At 40.6% G+C, this 25,190-nt stretch overlaps 1 protein-coding gene across 1 annotated transcript in view; it reads left to right on the top strand.

Moving 5' to 3' along the window:
* The window catches only part of BCHE (butyrylcholinesterase), a 582,206-nt gene extending 560,938 nt beyond the window's left edge, over positions 1–21,268 (top strand). The window contains exon 6 of the mRNA XM_053710110.1: positions 20,586–21,268. Coding sequence (XP_053566085.1) covers positions 20,586–20,710 — 125 coding nt within the window. The 3' untranslated portion in view covers positions 20,711–21,268. The remainder of the gene's footprint in view (positions 1–20,585) is intronic.
* The last annotated feature ends 3,922 nt before the right edge of the window (positions 21,269–25,190 follow it).

Raw genomic sequence — 25,190 nt, 5'->3', positions numbered from 1 at the left:
TAGGGATCAAATGGGTAGAGGACCCTGCCGAGAGCTGCACTGTTGTAGTCGGCTCTTATTAAATGGACATTAAACCCAAAAAAAATATTTCATGATTCAGACAGAGAATACAATTTTAAACAAAGTTTTCATTTATTTCAATTATCTGATTTGCTTCATTCTTTAGATATCCGTTGCTGAAGAAATATCAATGCACATGTGTGAGCCAATCACACGAGGCATCCATGTGGAGCCACCAAACAGGAGCTACTGAGCCTATCTAGATATGCTTTTGAGCAAAGAATATCAAGAGAATGGAGAAAATTAGCTAATAGAAGTAAATTAGAAAGTTGTTTAAAGTTGCATGCTCTTTCAAAATCATGAAAGAAAAAAATTGGGTTTCATGTCCCTTTAAGGCAATCTACAAACAGATGGGCTCATTGGGTTACATTCTAAGGGGTTCAAGGGGAAATCAATGGAGTTAGGAAAGGTTAGTGTAGGTTGTATGCATCCCTGAATAGTAGAGTCTTTAGGGAGCACTTTAAGCTGTTAAAACTATGGGAGAGTCTTGTGGAGGGCGGCAGGGAGTTCCACAAGATGGGAACCAGTCTGGAAAAGTCTTGTAAATGGGAATGTGAGGAACTAACAAGAGAAGAGGAGAGTAGGAGATTGTGAGCAGAGTGAAGGGGATGGGACGGAAAGTATCTGAGACAAGGTTTGAAATGTAGGGGGGAGCAGTGCAGATGAGAGCTTTGTATGTCAGAGTGAGGATTTTGTGTTTAATCTTGGAGGCAAGAGAAAGCCAGTGAAGGAATTGGCAGAGAGGTGCAGCAGATAAAGAGTTTTTATATGTATTTACATGACCTAATAAAGACTTTCATATTTTATTTATATGGGCTTGGAGCGCTCTTTTTCCACATCTTGGATACCTTGTAAGGAAGATGAACCTGGCAGAGGCATTCATTATGGATTGTAAAGGAGCTAGGTGGCAGCTAGGGAGACCAGAGAGGATGGAGTTGCAGTAGTCGAGGTGGGGAAGGATGAGAGAGTGGATTAAAATCTTAATTGTGTTTTGTGTAAGGAAATTTCTAATTTTAGAGATTTTTTAAGGTGGAAGCGGCAGGCTATAGCCAAGGACTGAATGTGAGGAGTGAAAGAAAGGTCTGAGTCAAGTTTGACCCCAAGACATTGGGCATGTGGGGAAGGGATAATGATGGCGTTATCATAGTATTTTAACCTGTATTTGAATGCACAATATCAAGCACTAACAGTTAGTTTCAGTGTTTTATGACATAGCAATACTTAACCATCTTATTGTAAGATGTGTGAAATGGCATACTACTACTGCTGTAAACTTTACATTGAAAGCATAGGTTACACTGTAAAGGCAACGGACACACACACACACAAAGAAAAAAAAATATAACAAAAAAATAAATAACAATATGTAATACTAGATAAAGCACTATTGATTACAACGGGTTGAGCTCTAAATGACACAAACACAGTCAACTGCACTCTGCATTTAGTCCTAAATATTTCTGCATAATGAATGTTAACATTCAAATTTCAAAAGTAAAAATTGAAAAATACATTTTGTTTTCCATAGACTTACAATGAAATTGATAACACACCAAATTTGAATCTCTATATTTGAATTTTAAAATATAATTGATTTTCAAATGCTAGTTTGAATAAATGGAACATTATTTACTTGTTTATTTTACAACAATGAATATTACATGTTAAGGAATTGTTATCCAATGGTTTAAATATAACAAGTTTGGCCAACCTTACTTATTTTTAATGTGTTTGCTGAATCATTTCCCTATCTCTATTTATGATAACATGGAAAAATAAGTTGAAGTGGACAAGAAAAAAGGGAGTTATATGAGTCATTCTAAAAATGCCAGAATTAAAGCTCACTGGTTCCTTACACTGGCTTTTTTTTATTAAGAGTAAAATGTATTTATTTTCTGTTCAAAAACTTTTAAACATCAAATTGTTATTATGCCTTTTCATGTTCTGAACTGCTGTCCTCTAGATTCTCAGCCCTTCCATTCAAAACGACCATAGATATTTACCAACTTTTTCTCTCCAGCATTGCTCTGCATTGAAGAGTAATTTTTCTACAGGATATGGTGGCAAGTCAGCCAATCATCTAACAGCTGAGCTCCATCAAATACAACCTTATCTTTTGGTCACTTTACATACAGCATTTTCTATGCTAGAATCCTCACTCTGAACCCTAATCCTCTCACAATCCAAAAATAAGTGTAAGTTCACTCAACACTCTATATAAAAACAGTCAAAGACATTCAATACCCACCTTTTCCTATTTCTCCCACCCTTTGTCCTCTTTTTCTGGGACTTCTGGGACACTCATTAACTATGTAATTCTCCTATATTATTAGTTGTCTCTTTTTTAAACCACTTCCATGAAAAGTTTTACAAAGTAACTGAAGGTTGTTTATCTTTCTTGACACGTCTTCTTTGCTGCCCTCACATTTTGGGCTCCACTTTACCTGTATCATAGTGGACAATAAGGATTTCCCCTTCTTATTTTAACACCCCCCCAAAGTATTTCTCTTTTATATTATTCTTCTCTGAAGAAGTATTTTTCATCACAGTTTTCTCCTGACTCACTTGTAAGTGGCTGTACTCTAACACGTATCTGGCCTAGCCTTCTAATCCTTTGACAACTTTGCTGCATGGTTACATAATTTCCTCTAATTTCCAGGGGTTTTCACATAATCCATTCTTTTATTACCATCTCCTTACAAAGTGACATATTACAGAAACAATAAAAAGTTTCTCATTTGGTCTATAACAAGTAACAACTATTATATATACACTTAAATGCTGTGCCTTTTGACATTTATTTGGTCTCTGTTTAATCTATAACTTCTCTAGCACCATTTCAGACTTTTTGATCATCAACTCGTAACTGTCTCAATGCTCCTCTCCTGCACTTGCCTTGTAACAATATAATACAACACAAAACAATTTTTAGTCCTAGATGTGACTGCATCTACTGTACAACACACCATAACTTCAATTGAATTACAATTATTGATCTGAATTTTAACTTTATTTGAGCCCCTCCTATACCTTTTCTGTCTGCAAAATTTACTACACAATGACTATGACTATGAATAAAATCAAAAGTTTTGGAAACACCTTCTCAAAAACACTTACAAGCAATAATTTCATACAAAAGTCAACTTATGGCTATGTTTTAGTGATAGAGTATAAAGTAATTTAATTATATTAATTGCCATGCCCATTCTCTTGTTTTTATAAATAACCTATTTCCAGTATATACAGGTGAAACTCGAAAAATTAGAATATTGTGCAAAAGTTGCTTTATTTCAATAATGCAACTTAAAAGGTGAAACTAATATATGAGATAGACTCATTACATGCAAAGCAAGATAGTTCAAACCGTGATTTGTCATAATTGTGATGATTATGGCTTACAGCTCATGAAAACCCCAAATCCACAATCTCAGAAAATTAGAATATTACATGCAATCAATAAAAAAAAGGATTGTACATAGAACAATATCGGACCTCTGAAAAGTATAAGCATGCATACTGTATGTACTCAGTACTTGGTTTGGGTCCCTTTTGCAGCAATTACTTCATCAATGCAGCGTGGCATGGAAGCTATCAGTCTGTGACACTGCTGAGGTGTTATGGAAAACCAGGATGCTTCAATAGCGGCCTTCAGCTCTTCTGCATTTTTTTCAGTCTCATGTCTCTCATCTTTCTCTTGGCAATGCCCCATAGATTCTCTATGGGGTTCAGGTCAGACAAGTTTGCTGGCCAATCAATCACAGTAATCCCACAGTCATTAAACCAGGTTTTGGTGTTTTTGGCAGTGTGGGCAGGTGCCAAGTCCTGCTGGAAAATGAAGTCAGCATCCCCATAGAGCTCATCAGCGGAAGGAAGCATGAAGTGCTCCAAAATCTCCTGGTAGACGGCTGTGTTGACCCTGGACTTAATGAAGCACAGTGGACCAACACCAGCAGATGACATGGCTCCCCATATTAACACAGACTGTGGAAACTTCACACTGGACTTCAAGCATCTTGCAGTGTGTGCCTCTTCATTCTTCCTCCATACTCTGGGTCCTTGGTTTCCAAATGAGATGCACAATTTGCTCTCATCAGAAAAGAGGACTTTGGACCACTGAGCAACAGATCAGGTCTGTTTTTCTTTAGCCCAGGTAAGACGCTTCTGACGTTGTTTGTTGTTCAGGAGTGGTTTGACAAGAGGAATACAACATTTAAAGCCCATGTCCAGGATCCGCCTGTGTGTGGTGGCTCTTGATGCACTGACTCCAGCCTCAGTCTACTCCTTGTGAAAGTCCCCAACACTTTTGAATGGCCTTTTCCTGACAATCCTCTCCAGGCTGCGGTCATCCCTGCTGCTTGTGCACCTTTTTCTTCCACACTTTTCCCTTCCACATAACTTTCTATTAATGTGTTTTGATACAGCACTTTGGGAACATCCTACTTCTTTTGCAATTGCCTTTTGAGGCTTTCCATCCTTATGGAGGGTGTCGATGATGGTTTTCTACACAACTGTCAGGTCAGCAGTCTTTCCCATGATTGTGATTCCTACTGAAACAGACTGAGAGACCATTTAAAGGCTCAGGAACCCTTTGCAAGTCTTATGGCTTAATTAGCTCATTAGAGTGGGACACTTTGAGCCTAGAATATTGTACCTTTTCACAACATTCTAATTTTCTGAGATTGTGGATTTGGGGTTTTTATGAGCTGTAGATCATAATCATCACGATCATGACAAATCACGGCTTGAACTATCTTGCTTTGCATGTAATGAGTCTATCTGATATATTAGTTTCACCTTTTAAGTTGCATTAGTGAAATAAATTAACTTTTGCACAATATTTTAATTTTTCGTTTCACCTGTAGTTGTCTCGTTAATCATTATTTACAAAGATGGACTGTACCTGATGTGTAAGCAAGTCAGTACAAAAAAAAGAATGCTTTTATACACTGTAATTCAATTATATAAATTAGTTCGGTTGATTACTGGAACTTGGAGCAAAAAGATACCAGAAATTAAAATATAACCTTTATTAATTAAATTTAAAAAGACAGCATTAAATATGTGTGTATGCTACCCTTGAAAATGTTAAAAACACTCTCTCTGTTGGTTATTCAATCTTCAGCATTTACAATGCTAAGTATATAGAGCACTTAGTAGTAATGTCATGAGACACAGATTGTATTATAGGTATGTATATATATCTGTTGATCTACTGTGGGTCTATGTGGCCTTATAGCTGGCCAATCTATTAGATTACCACTAAGGAATATTTGTGCGTTGTATACCTATTATAATATACCTCTGTGGTCTCTTATTGTGAGTTTGCTTTTTGGCACTTCAACAGAAGTGTATAACACAGCTCTTAATTTTTAGTATCTGCTGCGTAAGTGTTGGTTCTCGTCTTGTGTATCTTTACAGAAAACCGGAACACAGTAAGGTAGTACTAGTAATATATATATATATATATATATATATGTCACTCTAGGTATTGTAGATTATTTAATTATGAGTTACTTCAGTGCAGGGCTGATGCTTTAATATTATGTTGACTTATCACTCTGACTTGTATAGACCTAATTATGGGTAATTGTACGTCTACAACTACAGGAGGGTTACCGAGCTTGTGCTGGTTTTGATTTAAGATAGTCTGCACTTGTAAATACTACACATAGTTGTGTCTAGTAATTGTCATTAAGCATCATAATGAGTAATGAGATTTCACAAACTCTCAGTATCTGTATCAAATAGATACTTAAGTTAAATTCTACTGATACCACCTTTATGCAGTGTGAACATTTATATTATATCGCATTTCCTATGCTTAAATGGTGCTGCAATGTTACAAAGTTTCAGCTTGTGATAGCTGACATAATATATAAAGTATTTTAACGTGTATATTGGTGCAGGATATCAGGTAAGTTCTAATGCGTTTATGCTCTATACCACTCTGTGATGGTTAAATTAGCGGTTTTTATACTATAAACCCCTTATATCTCGATTATAGTTAGCCCTGTATTTTTCACCCTTTAAGCTGTAAAGTAGGCTCTATGCTTATGCTAGTATGCTAAACAGCTTATCTAAATTTTGTATGATAGTATCAGGTATTACTACAAAAGTTTTAACTAGAATCTTTGTACCACTGGTTTCGGTTAGCCCAGCGTTACCCGGATTATACTATAGAGACGCCAACAGTTTTCAGTTTTTTGCGCTAAAATAAATACCAATTACAGCTGCTTATACCTGTGAAGAACCAAAACCGCTAAGTGCTAATTTAAAGAAAATTGTTTTTATGCTAAAGTTTCCTTCATTATTATTACAACAAGAGAGGCAATTTAAAAAAAGAGAGGATCCCTGACGCAGCGTTTCACTAACGCATCCTTAGAGGGGTTAATCATGTCTTTCCAGTAGTATAGTTCCATCCTCCTCCTAACCATCAACATTTTTCATTTAAATATGTTCTCTTTTTACCCCAATTTATCCTCTAACAACTAATACAATGTGGACCTGCTTTGAAATCTGGTCTCTGTTTTGTACATTTCATTACTAAATAAAGGAACACATTTTTCATTCTTTCATTTTCTTTGACTCTCACCTATCTTTTACACATCTGACTCCCCATCAGCCTAGAAACCTTGAATTTATAGGACTTTGTGATATTGCTTTTTATGTCCCATCTCTCTTACCAATTGACAGTAGCTTCTCATGAACCTCTTCATATCTTCATTGCTCAGTCTAGTGTGGGTTACATAGTGAGACACATTTCTGCATGCTACCTTTTTTACTGTTACACACAAAAATCTTATCAAAATGTTCATGATCTGTGTTTAAAGTCTCATATTCAATCACTCACTAATTTATACTAAATCTAAAACGCAGCATTGCTAAAATCTACCAATGCATCAGCCCATCTTGTATCTTTACCTAAAATATATCTACAATTTAAACTCATTACTAACTGACTTTTCTGGCTCAGCTACCTGAAATGCTCTTTAAAGAGCTCTGCCAGATAACTCTACCTCATCAAACACTTTTTATCAACTGTTCTTCACGGCTAATCTCCTTACATGCTTCCCATAGATGCATGAATAATATTCAGATTCCTGACCCTAACCTAAAAAAGCTATTTCTAAAATAAATGTATTTTATCCATTATATAATTGCTTTGGATCTAGCTGATTTAGTGGATGGCCATATTTCAAATATTTTGTTTCTTTTTGGTTTAAGAATCAGCTCCACCATATTATAAACTGTTTAAGGTGGATAGTAACCCTGGTATATTAATTACTCTAATTTATTTTTGTTCCATTAAAATAATAATACAGGAATAAACTTCCATTAGTAATGGTAAGGGTGAGAATGTAGTGGAAATAAAGAATGACTAGGATATCCATAAAACTACCCTAATAATTAATTAAATTTACACTTCAGAAAGGAAAATGGGTAGTGATGATGGTTTTTTTTTCTCTTTTTTTATCTGACATCAAAATGAATGAGTAAAACAGTTAATCATAATAATTGTCTAATGATACAACATTTTGCATTATAACATGCTTTTGTTGATGTGACTAAAACTTTATTAAGGGGCACAGCAGGATATATGAGAGGTTACAAAAACTGACGGCTAGATTCCGAGTCTTGCGTTAGGCTTAAAAAGCAGCGTTGGCCGGTCCCAACACTGCTTTTTAATGCCCGCTGGTATTACGAGTCTTGAATGACAGGCTCACCGCTCACTTTTTTGGCCGAACTCGGAAATACCGCAAATCCACTTACGTCAATTGCGTATCCTATATTTTCAATGGGACTTGCATAGCGCTGGTATTAAGTGTCTGACAAAAAGTGAGCGCTAGACCCTGTCAAGCCTGGTACCGCATTTTAAAGTCAGTAGTTAAGAGTTTTACACTACAACGCTGTAGCATAAAACTCTTAACTAACGTGCTAAAAAGTACACTAACACCCATAAACTACCTATTAACCCCTAAACCGAGGCCCCCCCACATTGCAAACACTAAAATAAATTTTTTAACCCCTAATCTGCGAACCGGACATCGCCGCCACTATAATAAATATATTAACCCCTAAACCGCTGTACTCCCAAATCGCAAACATTAGTTAAATATTATTAACCCCTAATCTGCCACCTACCTACTTTTATTAACCCCTAATCTGCTGCCCCCAACGTCGCCACCACTATACTATACTAGTTATTAACCCCTAAAACTAAGTCTAACTCTAACCCTAACCCCCCTAACTTAAATATAATTAAAATAAATCTAAATACAATTACTACAATTAACTAAATTATTCCTATTTAAAACTAAATACTTACCTATACAATAAACCCTAAGCTAGCTACAATATAACTAATAGTTACATTTTAGCTATCTTAGGGTTTATTTTTATTTTACAGGCAACTTTGTATTTTTTTTTTTTCCCAAAAATTGTTTTTATTGAGACAAGATTACAGATATCTAAACAGTGCCTTAAATCAATACAGTATAGAATCATCTGCAAGTACAAACAAAGTACATATGAAAACATTATATAAGTAGAATATATATATGCATATGTATAAGAAAGGCAAACAAAAAGGCATGAAGAGGGTCTCTTTTCTGAAAGTGATCTATGCAAAAGTTATGACAGATAGCTGTGTCTGCTGACAGTGGTGTTGCAATGTTTTTATCCATGAATTATTAAGGTAAAGAAAAAACTGTAGTTATAATAATAAGAGGGAGGGACAGGGGAGAGGAGGGAGAAGAAAAAAAAAAAGGGGGGTGGGGGTGGGTGGGAAGAAGGAATGCTCTAAGAGGGAGGCTTAAGGTTTGTGTCCCAGTCTGGAAATTTCGAAATCCATGGGAACCAAATCTCAACTTTGTCAAGGGCTTTATATGAGTACTTTTACATTTGTCCAACATAGTGCACGGTGGAGATTATCTGAGAGGGTCTTTCCTCTTTCCAAGCTCTAGCTAAGGCAAGTTTTGTGGCCAGAAGGACATAGATTGTAAGGGATTCCCTGGGGGAAGTAAGATTGGGCATCTGCATGTGTAGCAGGGCTACTTCTGGGGTTAATGGAGGGGTAATGCCAAGTGATTGGAGGAGTGTATATATTTTTCTCCATAACGGCTGAATCACCGGGCAGGACCACCATATATGTAGTGCTGTGCCACTAGCTCTGCAGTTCCTTCAGCATTCAGGGGATTGTGACTGGTAAATCTTATGTAACATGATTGGGTCAAGGTGCCAGCGGACCAGAACTTTGTAATATAGTTCCCAGAGAGTGGCACAGTGAAGGAGTTTTTTGGTTATCATAATTCTGGAGTGCCAGACATCTAGAGTTACGGTGAACCCTATTTCTTTTTCCCAGGTGTGGTGTTGTGATATTTTGAGTTGGTGAGGAGACTGTAATGAAAGGACAAGGGGTGTATAAGGCTGTGAGCACCCAGCCATGTCCTTTCCCAGGCTGTCATAGGTCGTAGTGCCTGTTTGGGGTAGCCCCGGGTGCGTAGACGGGAGCTCAAGCGGAAACCCTCAAAGTTTAGTCTAGGCGGGAGTTGGAATTTAGTACATACTGCCGGGTGTGAGAGCCAAATGTAATTTTCATAAAAGTCCGACACCTGGAGTGTTTGCAAATGTGGCCATAAGTCGTAATGCGAGTCTGGGAGGCGGTAAAGCGTAACAGAGATTGTGAGTATGGCGGAAGGGTGAGGGGAGATGTCTGGATTATGCCTTATCTGGTCCCAGAATTGCAATGCATGCTTGAAAATGGGTAGTAAACTGTCAATGTCTCGTCTATGATGGGTAGGGATCCACAGGAGATCAGAAAGATTTATACCAGGGGGCAGGAATGAAGACTCTAAGGTATACCAATTTAGGTTTCTCTCGGGGTTGTTCCAACGGAGGATATGTGACAGCCTAGCTGCATTATAATATGAAATTATATTCGGTAAGGCCAGGCCTCCTTGCGAGATCGGCTTTTCTAGGGTACGTCCAGATGTTCTGGGTCTACGGTCTCTCCAAACATATGAGGTGATCAAACTTTGATATCTATTGAGGAGCATTCTAGGAATATTATACGGAATAGATCTAAGAAGATATGTGATCTTGGGGAGGAAGGACATCTTAACCGCAGCAATGCGTCCTGTCCAGGAGATCTCCCGAAACTCCCAGGTCTCAAGAATCCTTTTAAATTCTAAGAGTCTATCCGTATAATTCTGAGCTATAGTGGTGGAAGTATCCGGGGCGAGATGGACTCCTAAAATCTTGAGAGACGTAGTTTTCCACTTAAGGTGGTGTGTCGTCTGTAGGGGGATAAGAACATTAGTAGGTATGTTTATAGGGAGAGCCTCTGTTTTGGCAATATTGAGCTTATAAAAGCTCAGGTAACCGAACTTTTTTAGGATAGTAAATATTGCAGGGAGGGATTCTTTGGGGGATGTTAAGAAGAGGGTGATGTCATCTCCGTAAAGGGAAATTTTTATGGGTGTGAGATCCGATGGGAAGGCCTTTGCTTCGGGGGTCCTGTCTAATTGATTGGGCTAAGGGTTCTATGGCTAAAGCAAACAGAAGGGGGGATAAAGGACAGCCCTGTCTGTTGCCATTTGCTACAGTGAATTTGGTAGATTGGAACCCAACTCCTCGCACAACGGCCGAAGGGTGGTTATAAAGGGCTTTTACCGCCGATATAAAAGCGACAGGGAATTGGAAAGTACTCATGGTTTCCCACAAGTAATCCCACCTGACCCTGTCAAACGCTTTTTCCGTGTCAAGCGACAGGGCCAGGAAGGGGGTGCCTCCTCAAGCTGCAGTGTGGAGGATATTGAGTATTCGCCTGGTCGCGTCTGCGCCTTCTCTGAAGAATCTGCAGAGAATGGGGGCTATCTGGGGATGGAAGGCTTTGTAGAATCTGGCTGTGAAGCCATCAGGGCCCGGGGCTTTTCCTAATTTCAAGTTGTTAATAATTTTCCAAATTTCCTCTGTTGTTATCAGGGTTGTAAGGGAAGGGATGTCCTCTGGGGTCAGCGAGGGGAGAAAGAGAGATTTAAGGAAAGCGGAGATATCCTCGGAGGGGGATGCTGGATATTCTAGGTTTGCTTCTATATTGTATAAGTTTAGATAGTATTGTCTAAAAGCATTCCCTATGTCTGTAGGAGCAGAGACGAGCACCCCTGAAGGGGTTTGAATGGACATTATTCTAGCTTGGGCATTTAAAAAATGTGCTGATGGCTGGAATGTCCCTTGTATATCTTGGTTAGGTAGAATTGCGGTGTTCAAGATGGTTTTACTCCCTAAACTCACCTATCTCTTTCACGCTCTTCCCATTTCCATACCCAAATCCTTAATTGGAAAGTTCCAAATGACATGTAATAAATTTGTTTTGAGAGGCAAGCATCCCAGGGTGGCCACGAGAATTATGCAGCAACCACTTGTAAGTGGGGGTGCTGGCACCCCCAACTTGGCTTATTACCATGAAGCTTCAAGGCTAGCTCACATTCTTGCCTGGAATGACAAAACCTCTCAGAGCAAATTGAAGACACTGGAACAGGCGACCTTGCCTAACCCACTCCTCCTGATAGATCTTATTTGGTTACCCAAGCATGTTAGACCCCAGTATAAAATTCAAAACATAGTTATATTATACGCGCTTCGTTTCTGGGACAGAGTCCATTCTCTACCACAGATTGCACACCACCCATCGCCCATTCATTCTTTCTCAAGCATACTTCTGGCTCTCAGGGATTCTCATCTGGCCCTCTGGAAAGACTGCGGTATACAGTGTGTCGCAGATCTTTTTCCCGATGGGCGATTACTTTCACTGGCACAGTTTAATACTACATATGACCCACTACAGCTATTAAATTTCGAATTCTGGAGAGTTTTCAGCTTCCTGAAAGCGTGGGGATTCCTTGATGGCACACTACGAGAACCTAAGGCCTGGGAGAAGAGATGGTTAATAGGTGTCAGGACCCCGCACACACTCTCAATCTCCTATAGAGACATGTTGAATCCCCCAACATATTATAAGTCAGCTTATATTATTGCTTGGGAGAGGTCCCTTCATTTTAGTGTGGGGCAAGAAGAGTGGTCCAGGGCCATATCGCTCACTAAGCAGGCTCTACACTGTGTTACACTGCCCGAACTCTACATTAAAATATGTACTCAATGGCACCTCACCCCCCTCAGGCTATTCAAAATCTCCCCTGTAAACTCCCCCCTTTGTTGGAGAGAGTGTGGTTCAGTAGGGACGCCTGTTCACATATGGTGGGAGTGCCCTGCATTAAAACCTTTCTGGCACGAGATTATACACAGACTAGGGATTTTAGATCCCTCCATAGTGGATTCCCTGCAAACTATGCTATTTCACTTACACATCAAGACTCCGTCAGGCCCTGGGGATCTCCTCAGCATATATTTGCTTATGGCAGCTAAACTGTCGATAGCCAGGCTATGGAAGCAAAAAACCCCACCTACATGGAGAGAAGTAACTAAAATTATGGCATATCTCGAGCTTATGGAGCTCCCGATTTTCACCCAGAATAACAAAATCCTTTTGCATTCTCTGATTTGGGAAAAGTAGAAGCTGCTTACATAGTGGAACATTTTACACTGCTCCCTGTCTTCTATTTCCCTACAGATATAGTGTAGGTTCTGTCCCCCGTACCTTTTCCTTGTCCTACCCTCTTGATCCTTCCCCACTTTGTTTACTCTTTACTCTCCTCCCCTTCCCTCCTTTTTTTTTTTTTTCTTCTCCAGGTATCCAACCATCATTGGAACTAATCATTGCAAAAATGTGGTTAAAATGTTGTTATCATGGTTATTCCAGTATATATCTTGTTGTTTATTATAACAATACTTCACTTTTTTTTCCCACAGCTTAAGTTTATGGACTAATTAATTATTACTCAGTATCTCCGGGCCCCTGGCCCTGATGTCATGCACATGTTTACAGTTTTCTGTATCACCTGGTTACAGGGAAAATTTGATGTATTCATGTTTCTGCTGTTATGTCCATTTCCTAATAAAAAAGATTTAAAATATTCTAGCTTGGGCTGTTCGGTGTTTGAGTTTAGAGGCTAAGAGAGTGGAGGATTTGTTGCCCTGGTGATAATACATTTTTTAAAGTTTCTCCAACATATTGTGAGTATTTTTGAGTTCTAGGGCTTGGATTTGTTTCGATATATTGGCTATTTCATTATTTATGGTGGGAGAGTAGGCATAAGAGAGAGCCGTCTTTAGGTTACAGAGTTGGATGTTTAAGGAAGACAGAGTGACTTTACCTTTCGAGCGAGCTTCAAATTCAAACTGCATGAGGTGACCTCTCGCTACTGCTTTCAGTGTGGCCCAGAGATTTTGGGCAGTAGTCTGATTGTCATCATTAAGGGCAATAAAGTCAGAGATCTTGTCTTGAAGTGCTGTTTTAAGTAAGGGGTCTGTGATAGTCCAGTCTTGCATGCGCCACATAAGGGGGGAGGGTCTAGTATATGGGCCTAAGTGAAGATGTAGTGAGTCATGATCGGACCAGGCAACAGGGGTAATGAATATGGAATAGATATTGTCCAAAAAATTTGCGTCTGTGAAAAAATAGTCGATGCATGTGTATAACTTATGTGGGGAGGAATAGAACATAAATTCCCTGTCCTGTGGGTGCAGTGCTCGCCATATGTTGTATAATTCATATTGTGCCATCAGTAGTTGAAAGGCTAAAGAAAGAGAGTGGGTTGCCCTTTCATTTCTAGAGAGTGGGGGTCCCATTCTGTGTAGCCTTACGTCCCAGATTAAATTACAATCCCCTCCGAATATAAGGTCTCCTTGTTTGATTGTTGCTACTGATTTAAGAAGGGTTCTAAGGAATTTTACTTGTTTAGTATGCGGAGCGTGAACATTGAGAACTGTAACCAGATGAGTGTTTAGTTTGCATATGGCGATAATGAATCTTGCCTGAGGGTCGGGTTTAATATAAATCGGGTCGAAGGTGACATTTTTACTTATATAGATAGCTACTCCTCTGGATTTAGAGGGGAACGTGGCTTCTAGGAGTATGGGAAAATGTCTGGATGTACGGGTAATCTCAGGGACAGGAGTCCAGTGGGTCTCCTGAATGAAGGCGATGTCTATGTGCTTTTTGCATAGAAAATTAAATAATAAGCTACGTTTGGTTGGGGAGTTTAATCCTTGTACATTAAGAGTGAGTAAATGGAGTCCTTCCATAATGGTGTGGGGATAGGGAGAAGAAAAAGAAAAAAAAAAAAAGGAGGGGGGCGGGGGGAAGAGAAGAGGGAGGGAGATGGGTAGAGTACTATAATTTTTACCGTTATCACTACCTAGGAAGAGTTTGGATAAACTGGAGCTACTGTGGTCCGCACTATAGAACAGCAAATTATGAGACTTTATGTAACCCCGTAGCTGATGTGGGTGGTTGATCTCTTGGGTAATAATCTTGAGGTTTAGAGAGACATAGAGGCTGTAGGAGAGAGAGCTGATAGAGGGAAGAGGGAGGTGAGGCTATGGATATATATACAACCAAAATAGCTTAAAACCGGTCAGTAGATATCTTACAATTGATGTAAAACATTTTAAGGTGTATAAGAGTAAACCTGAAAAGAAAGACAAGTATTGAAGAGTTGCCAACTTAGTACATTCACAAAATAAATAAAGTCTAGTATGTCTTTTATCTTCTCTAACATAAGAGGTGGGCTGAAATAATTTTCTTTATTAAGCATAGTGAAACAAAGCACAAAACAAAAATGATATGTAATCAGCTCAGTACTAACTAAGAAACATCTTCTCATTGGGGTGTAGCATTTTAAGGTATAAGGTTATGAACCTAGAAATAAGAACCAATCTAAGAGGAATGTCAATTTAGTACATTCACAAATCAATTAAAGTTCAACATTTTAACTTCTCTAATGAGTTCTAGGGGGTGCAATGGTTCTCTGGAATAACAAAGTAAGACGAAACACAAAACAGTAATATTTTATAAACAATATGTCTAGAACAGAACCACAAACTGCAAATGAATAAACGGATAGCCATGAGCTAAAGTAGGGTAAGATTAGTACCTGTTTGTGAGCTCTAGGCTTACCTGTCCGGAGGTCGTCCAGTGAGGAGTCCTGCTTGAGAGGGTTGAGGATTGAAGAGTGGAAAGAGAGTAAGATATGTACCCTTTAGTTCACTCTGATCCTCATTATGAGTTTTCTTATATTTCTCTGATATCTCCCATTCCGATGGGAGAGTAGACAGTCAAGAACAAGGGGTGGAACTAATTTTATTACGACTGTTCTGGCTCCTGGTGTGAGGGAGTAGAGTTGCATGAGCACCACTCGGGGGCTGAGGTGTTGAGGTCACTTACTTGTCCTTTTTTCTTGGAAGTGAGGTTAGAGGTCCCAGAGAGTTGTAGAGTATTTAGCAGTTTCATGCCCTGATCCACGGATGAGATCATATAGGAGCGGTCCTGATGATGCACAAAGAGCTTCACTGGAAATCCCCATCTATATTTAATCTTATGCTGTCTCAGCGCCAAAGTGAACTGATGGAAAGTTCTCCTTTTAGCTAGTGTGTGTGGGGACAGGTCTGGGAAGATTTGTAGGTTTTTTATAGGGATCCTTAAGAGGCTTATTGATGTAAGAGGCACGCATAATTTTCTCCTTGGTGGTATAGTAGTGTAGACGTAGGATCATGTCTCTAGGAGTGGAATTATGAGGGCGAGTAGCCCTATGTGCTCTAGCCATCAAAAGGTCTTGTTCTGTCATTATATTTAGGAGATCCTTAAATAGGGCGGTCAGGTAGTTCTGGAGCTAAGATGGGGAGATGTCTTCCGGAATGCCACGAATGCTGAGATTGTTTCGGCGGGATCTATCCTCTGCGTCCGCCAATTTAGACTCCAAATCTGAGATCTGCTCCGCTAGAGTTTGGGAGTAGGACAGGAGATTGGAGTGGTCAGTTGCTAGATCTTCATGTTTTATCTCCAAAATCTCTGTCCTTTCCCCAAGAGAAGAAATATCTCGCTTCAATTTGCTTACCGATTGGCAAAGTTCTTGTCTAAGTGATGCTTAATGGGTGTCCATCTTGTCAGTTAATATCTTGATAGATGTTAAGAAGGTGAATTGAGAAAGTGCTGCTTTATCTTTATGTGGAGCGTCTGGTTTAATATGTTCAGAGGTGAGGACCGTTGAGTCTCTGGAATCTTCTCCCGAGAGATCTGGGTCAGAGAAATTTTTACTGTGAAAATGGTCAGTCAGAGTCCTTTTGGGGTTGTCCTGATGTTTTGGTTTTCTCTTGACTGAATGCGCCATAGTAGGAGGAATCAGCCTCAGTGTTGCAGCGAATATTGAAATAGATTGCTTTCCTGTTGTGATTGGTAATGGGGGGGGGGGGGTATCAGGCCAGTGCCTCTAGAGCATGATGACCTAGCCCTCCATCACTTTTCTAGAAACTTGAAACAGAAGAAACAAGGTTGTCAAGGTTCAGCCAGTAGATAAATTGTAGGCTAAACTAACTGGCAGGGCGTCAGTAGTAGCCCCTCTCCAGGGATAGTACCACCTCTGGGTGAGTCCGGAGAAAGGGAAGTGGATATGACCCGCAACACCACTTGGTTGCGGGAAAAGGAGGAGAGGGGAACCCTTAAAAAATAAAAGGATATGCCTTAGTAAGGTATGTGCGGTTCTGTAGCCGGAGAATAATGCGGCAAGTGTCCCCCAGGCTGTGTGTAATGTAGATTTAAAGTTATTCGGGCTCAGTGTGCCAGGGGGGGAGTCAGAGTTTCAGATCCTCTAATTGATTTTCAATAGAGTGCAGGGTGGGCCAGGAATTAACTTCAAGCTCTGGCTTTAGTTATAGCCTATGTATGTAGCTCACACTGTATTGTCCCAATCAGTATGGTTAGGTTCAAAGGTATATTTATGGTGGCTGTATTTGTTGGTAAGGAAACTGACTGCTGCAGCTAAGCCACGTGGTGCTGAGTGAGTATAGGGGTGCTGCAGGTCTGTGTATATTTCCCTTTAATAAGTTCAAAAGCGGTGTAGTAAAGAGCACAAGGTATATACAGTGGTATCATCAGTTTCCCCAGTCTCTTTGTGTACTACAGTACTCACTCAGAATAGGAGGTCCGGTAAGCGCTCTGTGTACTCCTGTTGTGTGCGCACTGTAGGAGCAGCAGCTGAGGTCAGAAGTATTGTCCTGAGTGTTCCTCAGGCAGGTGGGAGCAGGGTCGGGTCGGATCGCTGTGATTATTCTGACGTGTGCTGCTCGCAAATGTCAGCTGTTTAGTACAGAGGAGTCAGTTCCCAGAGGCCGTAAGTGGAGCTCTGTAGTCTGTAGGAACAAGATGGCCGCCGTTCGCGGGCTTTTTGATGTCCCCACTGTGTCCCTCTGTATGTAAGGTGATAGAGGTGCCGGGGACTCCGCAGTGACCAGTCTGTCACCGGAGGATCAGGAGAAGGTGGAGAGGTCAGTGGTGGGTAGGGATGAGAGCGGGTTCGGTCTTTTGTGCTCCGGTAAGGTGTTTTAGGCAGGGGAGGTAGAGAAAGCAGCCAGGGAATGGAGAGATAAAGCCGGAATAAAAAAAAAAAAGAAAAAAAAAATGTGATAAGTGGTGGTGTATTAAGGTAAAGGGAGTGAAGGGGATATTGAAATCAATCAGGTGGGGGTCTTTGGAGGTCTTTTAGATTATATTTAGCTGGAATGGCAGGAGAGCTCCAGCTCTGTGTGACTAGACAGCTCCGTAGTTGGCTTCGCCCCTCCACTTTGTTTTTATTTTAACTAGGTAGAATAGTTAACTATTTAAAAAAAAATTTACCTGTAAAATAAAACCTAACCTAAGTTGCAATTACACCTAACACTACACTTTAATTAAATAAATTAACTAAATTAAATAAAATTAATTAAAATTAAATAAAATTATCTAAAGTACAACCCCCCCCCACTAAATTACAGGAAATAATAAAATAATTACAAGATATTTAAACTAATTACACCTAATCTAATCCCCTAACAAAATAATAAAGCCCCCCAAAAATAAAGAAGTCCTACCCTACACTAAATTACAAATAGCCCTTAAAAGGGCCTTTTTCAGGGCATTGCCGCAAAGTAATAAGCTCTTTTACCTGTAAAAAAAGTACAAATCCCCCCCAAAATTAAAACCCACCACCCACACAACCAACCCTACTCTAAAACCCACCCAATTCCCCCTTAAAAAAATCTAACACTAACCCCTTGAAGATCACCCTACCGTGGGACGTCTTCACCTAACTGGGCTGAGGTCCTCAACGAATTCTGGAGAAGTCTTCATCCAACCGGGCAGAAGTCTTCATCCAGATGGCATCTTCTATCTTCATCCATCCGGCGTAAAGCGGCTCCATCTTCAAGACATCAGACGTGGAACATCCTCTTCAAACGACGGCCGACAACTGAATGAAGGTTCCTTTAAGTGATGTCATCCAAGATGGCGTCCCTTCAATTCCGATTGGCTGATAGAATTCTATCAGCCAATCGGAATTAAGGTAGAAATAATCCTATTGGCTGATGCAATCAGCCAATAGCATTGATCTTCAATCCTATTGGCTGATCCAATCAGCCAATAGGATTGAGCTGGCATTCTATTGGCTGTTCCAATCAGCCAATAGAATGCCAGTTCAATCCTATTGGCTGATTGCATCAGCCTATAGGATTTTTTCTACCTTAATTCCGATTGGCTGATAGAATTCTATCAGCCAATCGGAATTGAAAGGACACCATCTTGGATGACGTCACTTAAAGAAACCTTCATTCAGTCGTCGGCTGTCGTTTGAAGGGGATGCTCCGCGTCGGATGTCTTGAAGATGGACCCGCTCCACGCCCGGATGGATGAAGATAGAAGATGCCGTCTAGATGAAGACTTCTGCCCATCTGGAGGACCACTTCTGCTCGGTTGGGTGAAGAGGTCTCCCGGTAAGGTGATCTTCAAGGGTTTAGTGTTAGTTTTTTTAAAGTGGGTATTTGTGGGTTTTAGAGTAGGGTTGGTTGTGTGGGTGGTGGGTTTTAATGTTGGGGGGGGATTTGTACTTTTTTGTTACAGGTAAAAGAGCTGATTACTTTGGGGCAATGCCTCGCAAAAGGCCCTTTAAAGGGCTATTTGTAATTTAGTGTAGGGTAGGGCTTTTTTTTTATTTTGGGGGGCTTTTTATTTTGTTAGGAGGATTAGATTAGGTGTAATTAGTTTAAAAATCTTGTAATTATTTTATTATTTTCTGTAATTTAGTGTTTTTTTGTCGTACTTTAGATAATTTTATTTAATTTTAATTAATTGTATTTAGTTTAGGGAATTAATTTAATTAAAGTGTAGTGTTAGGTGTAATTGTAACTTAGGTTTTATTTTACAGGTACATTTGTCTTTATTTTAACTAGGTAGTTATAAAATAGTTAATAACTATTTAATAACTATTCTACCTAGTTAAAATAAATACAAAGTTGTCTGTAAAATAAAAATAAACCCTAAACTAGCTACAATGTAACTATTAGTTAAATAGTAGCTATCTTAGGGTTTATTTTATAGGTAAGTATTTAGTTTTTAATAGGAATAATTTAGTTAATTGTAGTAATTTAATTTACATTTATTTAAATTATATTTAAGCTAGGGGGGTTAGGGTTAGACTTAGGTTTAGGGGTTAATAACTTTATTATAGTGGTGGCGACGTTGTGGGCAGCACATTAGGGTTTAATAAATGTAGTTAGGTTGCGGTGACATTGGGGGCGGCAGATTAGGGGTTAATAAATATAATATAGGGTTCGGCGATGTTGGGGGCAGCAGATTAGGGGTTCATAACTATAATGTAGGTGGCGGTGGTGTCCGGAGCAGCAGATTAGGGGTTAATAATATAATGTAGGTGTCTGCGATGTCAGGGCGGCAGATTAGGGGTTAAACATTGTAAGATTAGGTGTGTTTAGACTCGGGGTTCATGTTAGGGTGTTAGGTGTAGACATAAAATGTATTTTTCCCATAGGAATCAATGGGGCTGCATTAGGAGCTTTACGGTGCTTTTTTGCAGGTGTTAGGGTTTTTTTTCAGCCGGCTCTCCCTATTGATTCCTATGGGGAAATCGTGCACAAGCACGTTTTACTAGTTCACCGCTAACGTAAGCAGCGCTGGTATTGAGGTGAGATGTGGAGCAAAATTTTGCTCTTCGCTCACTTTTTTGCGGTTAACGCCGGGTTTATAAAAACTCGTAATACCAGCGCTGTCTATAAGTGAGCGGTGAGCATAAACTGCTCGTTAGCACCACACCCCTGTTAACTCAAAACTCGTAATCTAGGTGTGAGATTGTAAAATGGTTTAAATAATCAATTAATGTAATTATCTTAACAGAGAGCTGAAATTAAGTTTTTATGGAAAAAGAGACAAACAAAACCATGGCATGTAAAATAAAATAATCCTATGCATTGTACAAACTGTATATCTGAAAACTTAAAGAGCAATGTCAGTAATGCTCATTTGTTTTCAGTCAATGTAAACACAGATTCAAATTTAGATTAATACATCCCTTGTAATGTTTTTTTAGGAAATATTGATGAAGTAGAACGACAGTGGAAAGCTGAATTCCATCGCTGGAACAATTACATGATGGACTGGAAAAATCAATTTAATGATTACAGCAGTAAGAAGGAAAGCTGTGCTGGTCTCTAATTAATAGCTTTACTCTTAAAGGAATTCCATATTATGATTGGTTGATGCAAACCGACTGGTAGTTATCTAACAACAATGTACAACATATAACAAAAAAATGTAGTGATTCCACAGAACATTGTAGAAAAATAAAGTTTTTTTTTTATAATAGTCATGTTGTCTGTTGCACAATAAATGATAAACAGAAAATCCATGTCATGGAGAATTAAAATACTACTGATCTCACATGGACCACATAATAACAGTAATTCAAACTTATTGTCAGTCTTTATTATCCCAGTGTAATAGTAAAAAACTGTGAAGTAAAAAATTGCATTTTATTACCCAGTGAATTGAGGCAAAAATAAACTGCTGACTGCAATTGGAACTTATGTTAATAAATATTTAAATTACAGATTTATACATGCAGACCTATATTTATCAAATTTTGTTTGTCAAATATCACATATGAAGCTACATACCATATTAAGTATGCTTAAATTTAACATGTGTTTATCTGCTTTTGAAGAAAAAAATAAAAATAAATAAATAAAGTGACATTAAAGGTCATTAAAATGGTCCCTGTGTTTATTAGTATGTGTTTGCTTGTTATATTATCATTTAGACTGTAACTCACAAGTCCACCTGTCATATAGATCATCTCATGTTTACAACTAACAGGGCCCTCTATCCTTTGTGATTCATAGAAATGTATTTTCATCACTGTACTCTACCTTATGTCAAGGCTATGCAAAATAAATATGTTAGAAATGTTAGAAATAAATGATAACATTAATAAATAATAATAAATCAAGCAATATTTATCTAGATCTACTTTAGTATCAACTAGGTAGGGCTACCTACAACAAAGTCTATACCTTAGTTATCTTAAAGTCTTACCTTAGATTAACCCGCAAATAGCCTCCTGCACCCCTTTCTATATCATGCAGCAATAACAGTAAAAAAGATATGACCCCCCATTTCTAAGTTCACTCCATCCTTCCTCAATAAAAACAAGACCACCATTCATGGGGAAGAAAAGGCCTCAGCCTGTTTATTACACCAATAACAACAAGTTAAACTTTATCAACATTATAAACCTCTCATTTTTAACAATTCACCCAGTGCTTGCTTCTAATCTCTCCGTAAGCCCCACCCCCTTTCAGGGGCGGGGCGTCCACCATCACTTTCCACTTTCTGTTACCAACAGAAGTACCAGCCACTATCCATCATGCATAAGCCTCAATAGATCACAGCAAGCATCCCGCCATAGCTGCGACAATCACCATCCTAGCCACTATTTTGGGGAGGGAGGGAGGGCGGGAAAACTTCCCCCTTCCGTGCTGCTCCTTACTCTGCAACTGCCGCTCTTCAGCCGGGGAGGAGTATTTAACTCCTCCCATCATCCTCCACCCTCACAGCGGAGCCTACCAATGCTCCCATAAAGTGGGGGTCAAACAGCCCTCTGTCCATTCGTCCCCCTGGCTGCCCTTGACCCCCCATTTCTGAGTTCACTCCATCCTTCCTCAATAAAAACAAGACCACCATTCATGGGGAAGAAAAGGCTGCAGCCTGTTTATTAAACCAATAACAACAAGTTAAACTTTATCAATATTATAAACCTCTCATTTTTAACAATTCACCCAGTGCTTGCTTTTAATCTCTCCGTAAGCCCCCACCCCCTTTCAGGGACTGGGCGTCCACCATCACTTTCCACTTTCTGTTACCGACAGAAGTACCAGCCACTATCCATCAGGCGTAAGCCTCAATAGATCACAGCAAGCACCCCGCCACCACTCGCCTTCAGTGAAAAGGCCTTTTCAATCCCCTCCTTAATATTGAAATTGAATAGGTGCAAGCCAACTTCATTCAGGAGAACATCGTCCCTCAAGTAGAAACACCTGCCTGACTCCCCTTCAAACTCCACATGTCTAAGGCTCACACCTCCCAGCTTATTCACATACCCACTGACTGTCCTATTCACCTTCCTTCTAGATGCTTCCAACTTCTTTGCGTCCCAAGCGGAACGCCACACCAGCCTGCTCTCAATCTCAGACCACACCAAGATCAATCCCGGGAACAATGCCAGCAACCTATCAATCCCGTTCTTCATTTCCCAAAGCAAATCCTTCTGGGACATGTACCCTAGGTCGTTCCCACCCTCATGGATGACCAACACTTGTGGGGAATTAAACATCTTAGCATACTCAGACACCTTCCCAACCACCTGAGCCCACTTCATACCTCGGACCCCTAACCACCTTACTTGCACCTGTTCCCTGGAAAACCCCAACTGAAATACATTATCTTTAACAGCTGCCACCTTCCTTGCCCAAAAAACATAGGAGTGTCCTAAGATCCAGCAGGTCACCGGCCCTGTCAATGAAGAATAGATTTCCACTCATCAATACCCCCCCGGTTGCAACACCAGCTCCAGTCTCACGTACCACTTAAATCTTTCAGACCTCCATCTGCCAATCTTTCTGATCAACCCCGCATCCAAACCCAAATTCGCTGCCTACGTTGCTGCCCAGATCCGAAACGAATCCCCATCGCCCCAAAATCCTCCCCTTTCATCCCCATCACCACTAATGCCTTTCGCATGACAGCCACAAACTGATATCTAGATAAGGGAGTCCTGTCCCTGTGCATCAACAATGGCCCTGATGCATTTTGTGATACCTCCAAAAATTCTCAGACCGAACCAACCGGGCAGCAACAGCCCCCAATCTCCTGCAATACTACCATGGCACCTTTCCCTTCCTGATCCATTTTGGATCTCCTCACCCATAGCTCCACCAACCTCTCTTTCAACACCACATCCTGCCTAGCCAGGCCCTCTAAATCCCGCCGATTCCTCCCCATCAGCTCCAACACCCTAAATGCTCCGAAAAAAGCCAGCACACAAGCCACTCTAAATAACTTTTCTTTGTAACGCGAGGAACAAATGCCCCTTAGTCTCTCAACCACCCCTTCCAATATGGCAAATTTCAGCGGTCGCCTCGAATCCGCCCGCGCCCTCCTTCTACACAAACCTTTCACCGCCATCCGCACCACAAAGACCTTAGTCAAATCTACCTGCCCCAACATTTTAAACAGAATGGCCAAGGCCGCCATCCTCCTCCGGATCTCTGAGGGCGACAGCCCTTCTCTCCCCCAACTCCTTATCCACTCCACCAGTGTTCTCACACACTTCTTCCTTGACTCCTTGTCGGTCCTCCTGTTCCACCCTACTCCTCCACATTTTCCACACTCGGACGTAAGCCCTCCATGTGCTAGGAGCTAATGCCCCTTGTACCAGACTCAACGCTCCTGGCAACCAAGTTGCCACAGATCCTCCGGGCATTCCCTGCCTTCCGCATCTGCTCCGGGGGCCGCCTCTTGGAATCGATCCCACTGAAACCGGGATAAAGAGTCAGCAATTACATTAAGGCACCCTGGGACATGCACCGCCTTCCATGACACATTACACCGCAAGCATTCCAAATCAAATGCCCTTAGTAAACGGATCACTGCCGGGGAATTCGCCGTCACGCGATTTAATCGCCCACACCACTCCTAAATTGTCGGAATGAAAACAAACCCTCTTATCCCAGAGATGCTCCGGCCAGATCCTCAAAGCAACCCCCAATGGGAACAGCTCCAAAAAAGTCAAATTTTTAGTCAGTCCCCATTCAACCCACACCTCTGGTCAAGCCCTCTAACACTATTTGCCATTCAGAATTGCCCCAAAACCATGGGCACCTGACGCATCTGTGAATAAACACAATTGGTCATCCGACCAACCGGTCTCCTGAATTAACAAATTACCATTAAAGTCTTCAAAAAATATTTTCTAAATCCTCAAATCCTCCTTCACATCCGAAGATAGCCGGATATGAAATCTCGGATTGGTCACTCCAACTGTCGCCAGGGACAATCTGCGACAGAAGATACGCCCAATGGGTATAATTCGCCCAGCGAAATTTAACATACCCAACAGCGATTGTACTTCCTTGAGTAAGACTTTTCTGCTGCTCAGGACCGTGGCCGGGCCCTCCGATTTCTCAGCTGCCACGGGAATTCCAAATTCCCTCGCAACCTCCCCAAAAACCTTCACCAGCAGCTTGCATACCCATGACCCTGCTGGGCCCACAAAGAGGAAATCATCTAGGTAATGCACTACTGAGACCTTCCCAGACCTCCTCTTCACCACCCACTCCACGAATGAGCTGAACCTTTCAAAATATGAACAGGAAATTGAACAGCCCATCGGGAGGCAGAGGTCCACATAGAATTGGTCCTCAAATTTGCACCCCAAGAGGTGGTGGCACCTCAGGTGGACCGGCAACAGCCGGAAAGCGGATTCCCTAAACGGGATCAAAAACCCCGAACTAAACCCCGTTAGGAGCAACTCCGCATCCCCTGCGTGCCCCCACTCACGGGTATACGCCTCGAGCCACGGGACCATCTTTCTTACTCTCACCGGCGTCCGCGCCCGGTAAACCCACTTCTCCTGGCC

The sequence above is a fragment of the Bombina bombina genome, chromosome 4, assembly GCF_027579735.1.
Source record: "Bombina bombina isolate aBomBom1 chromosome 4, aBomBom1.pri, whole genome shotgun sequence".
Taxonomy (NCBI): domain Eukaryota; kingdom Metazoa; phylum Chordata; class Amphibia; order Anura; family Bombinatoridae; genus Bombina; species Bombina bombina.
The sequence above is the reverse complement of the archived record's forward strand: the minus strand, read 5'-3'. Positions and strand labels throughout refer to the sequence as shown.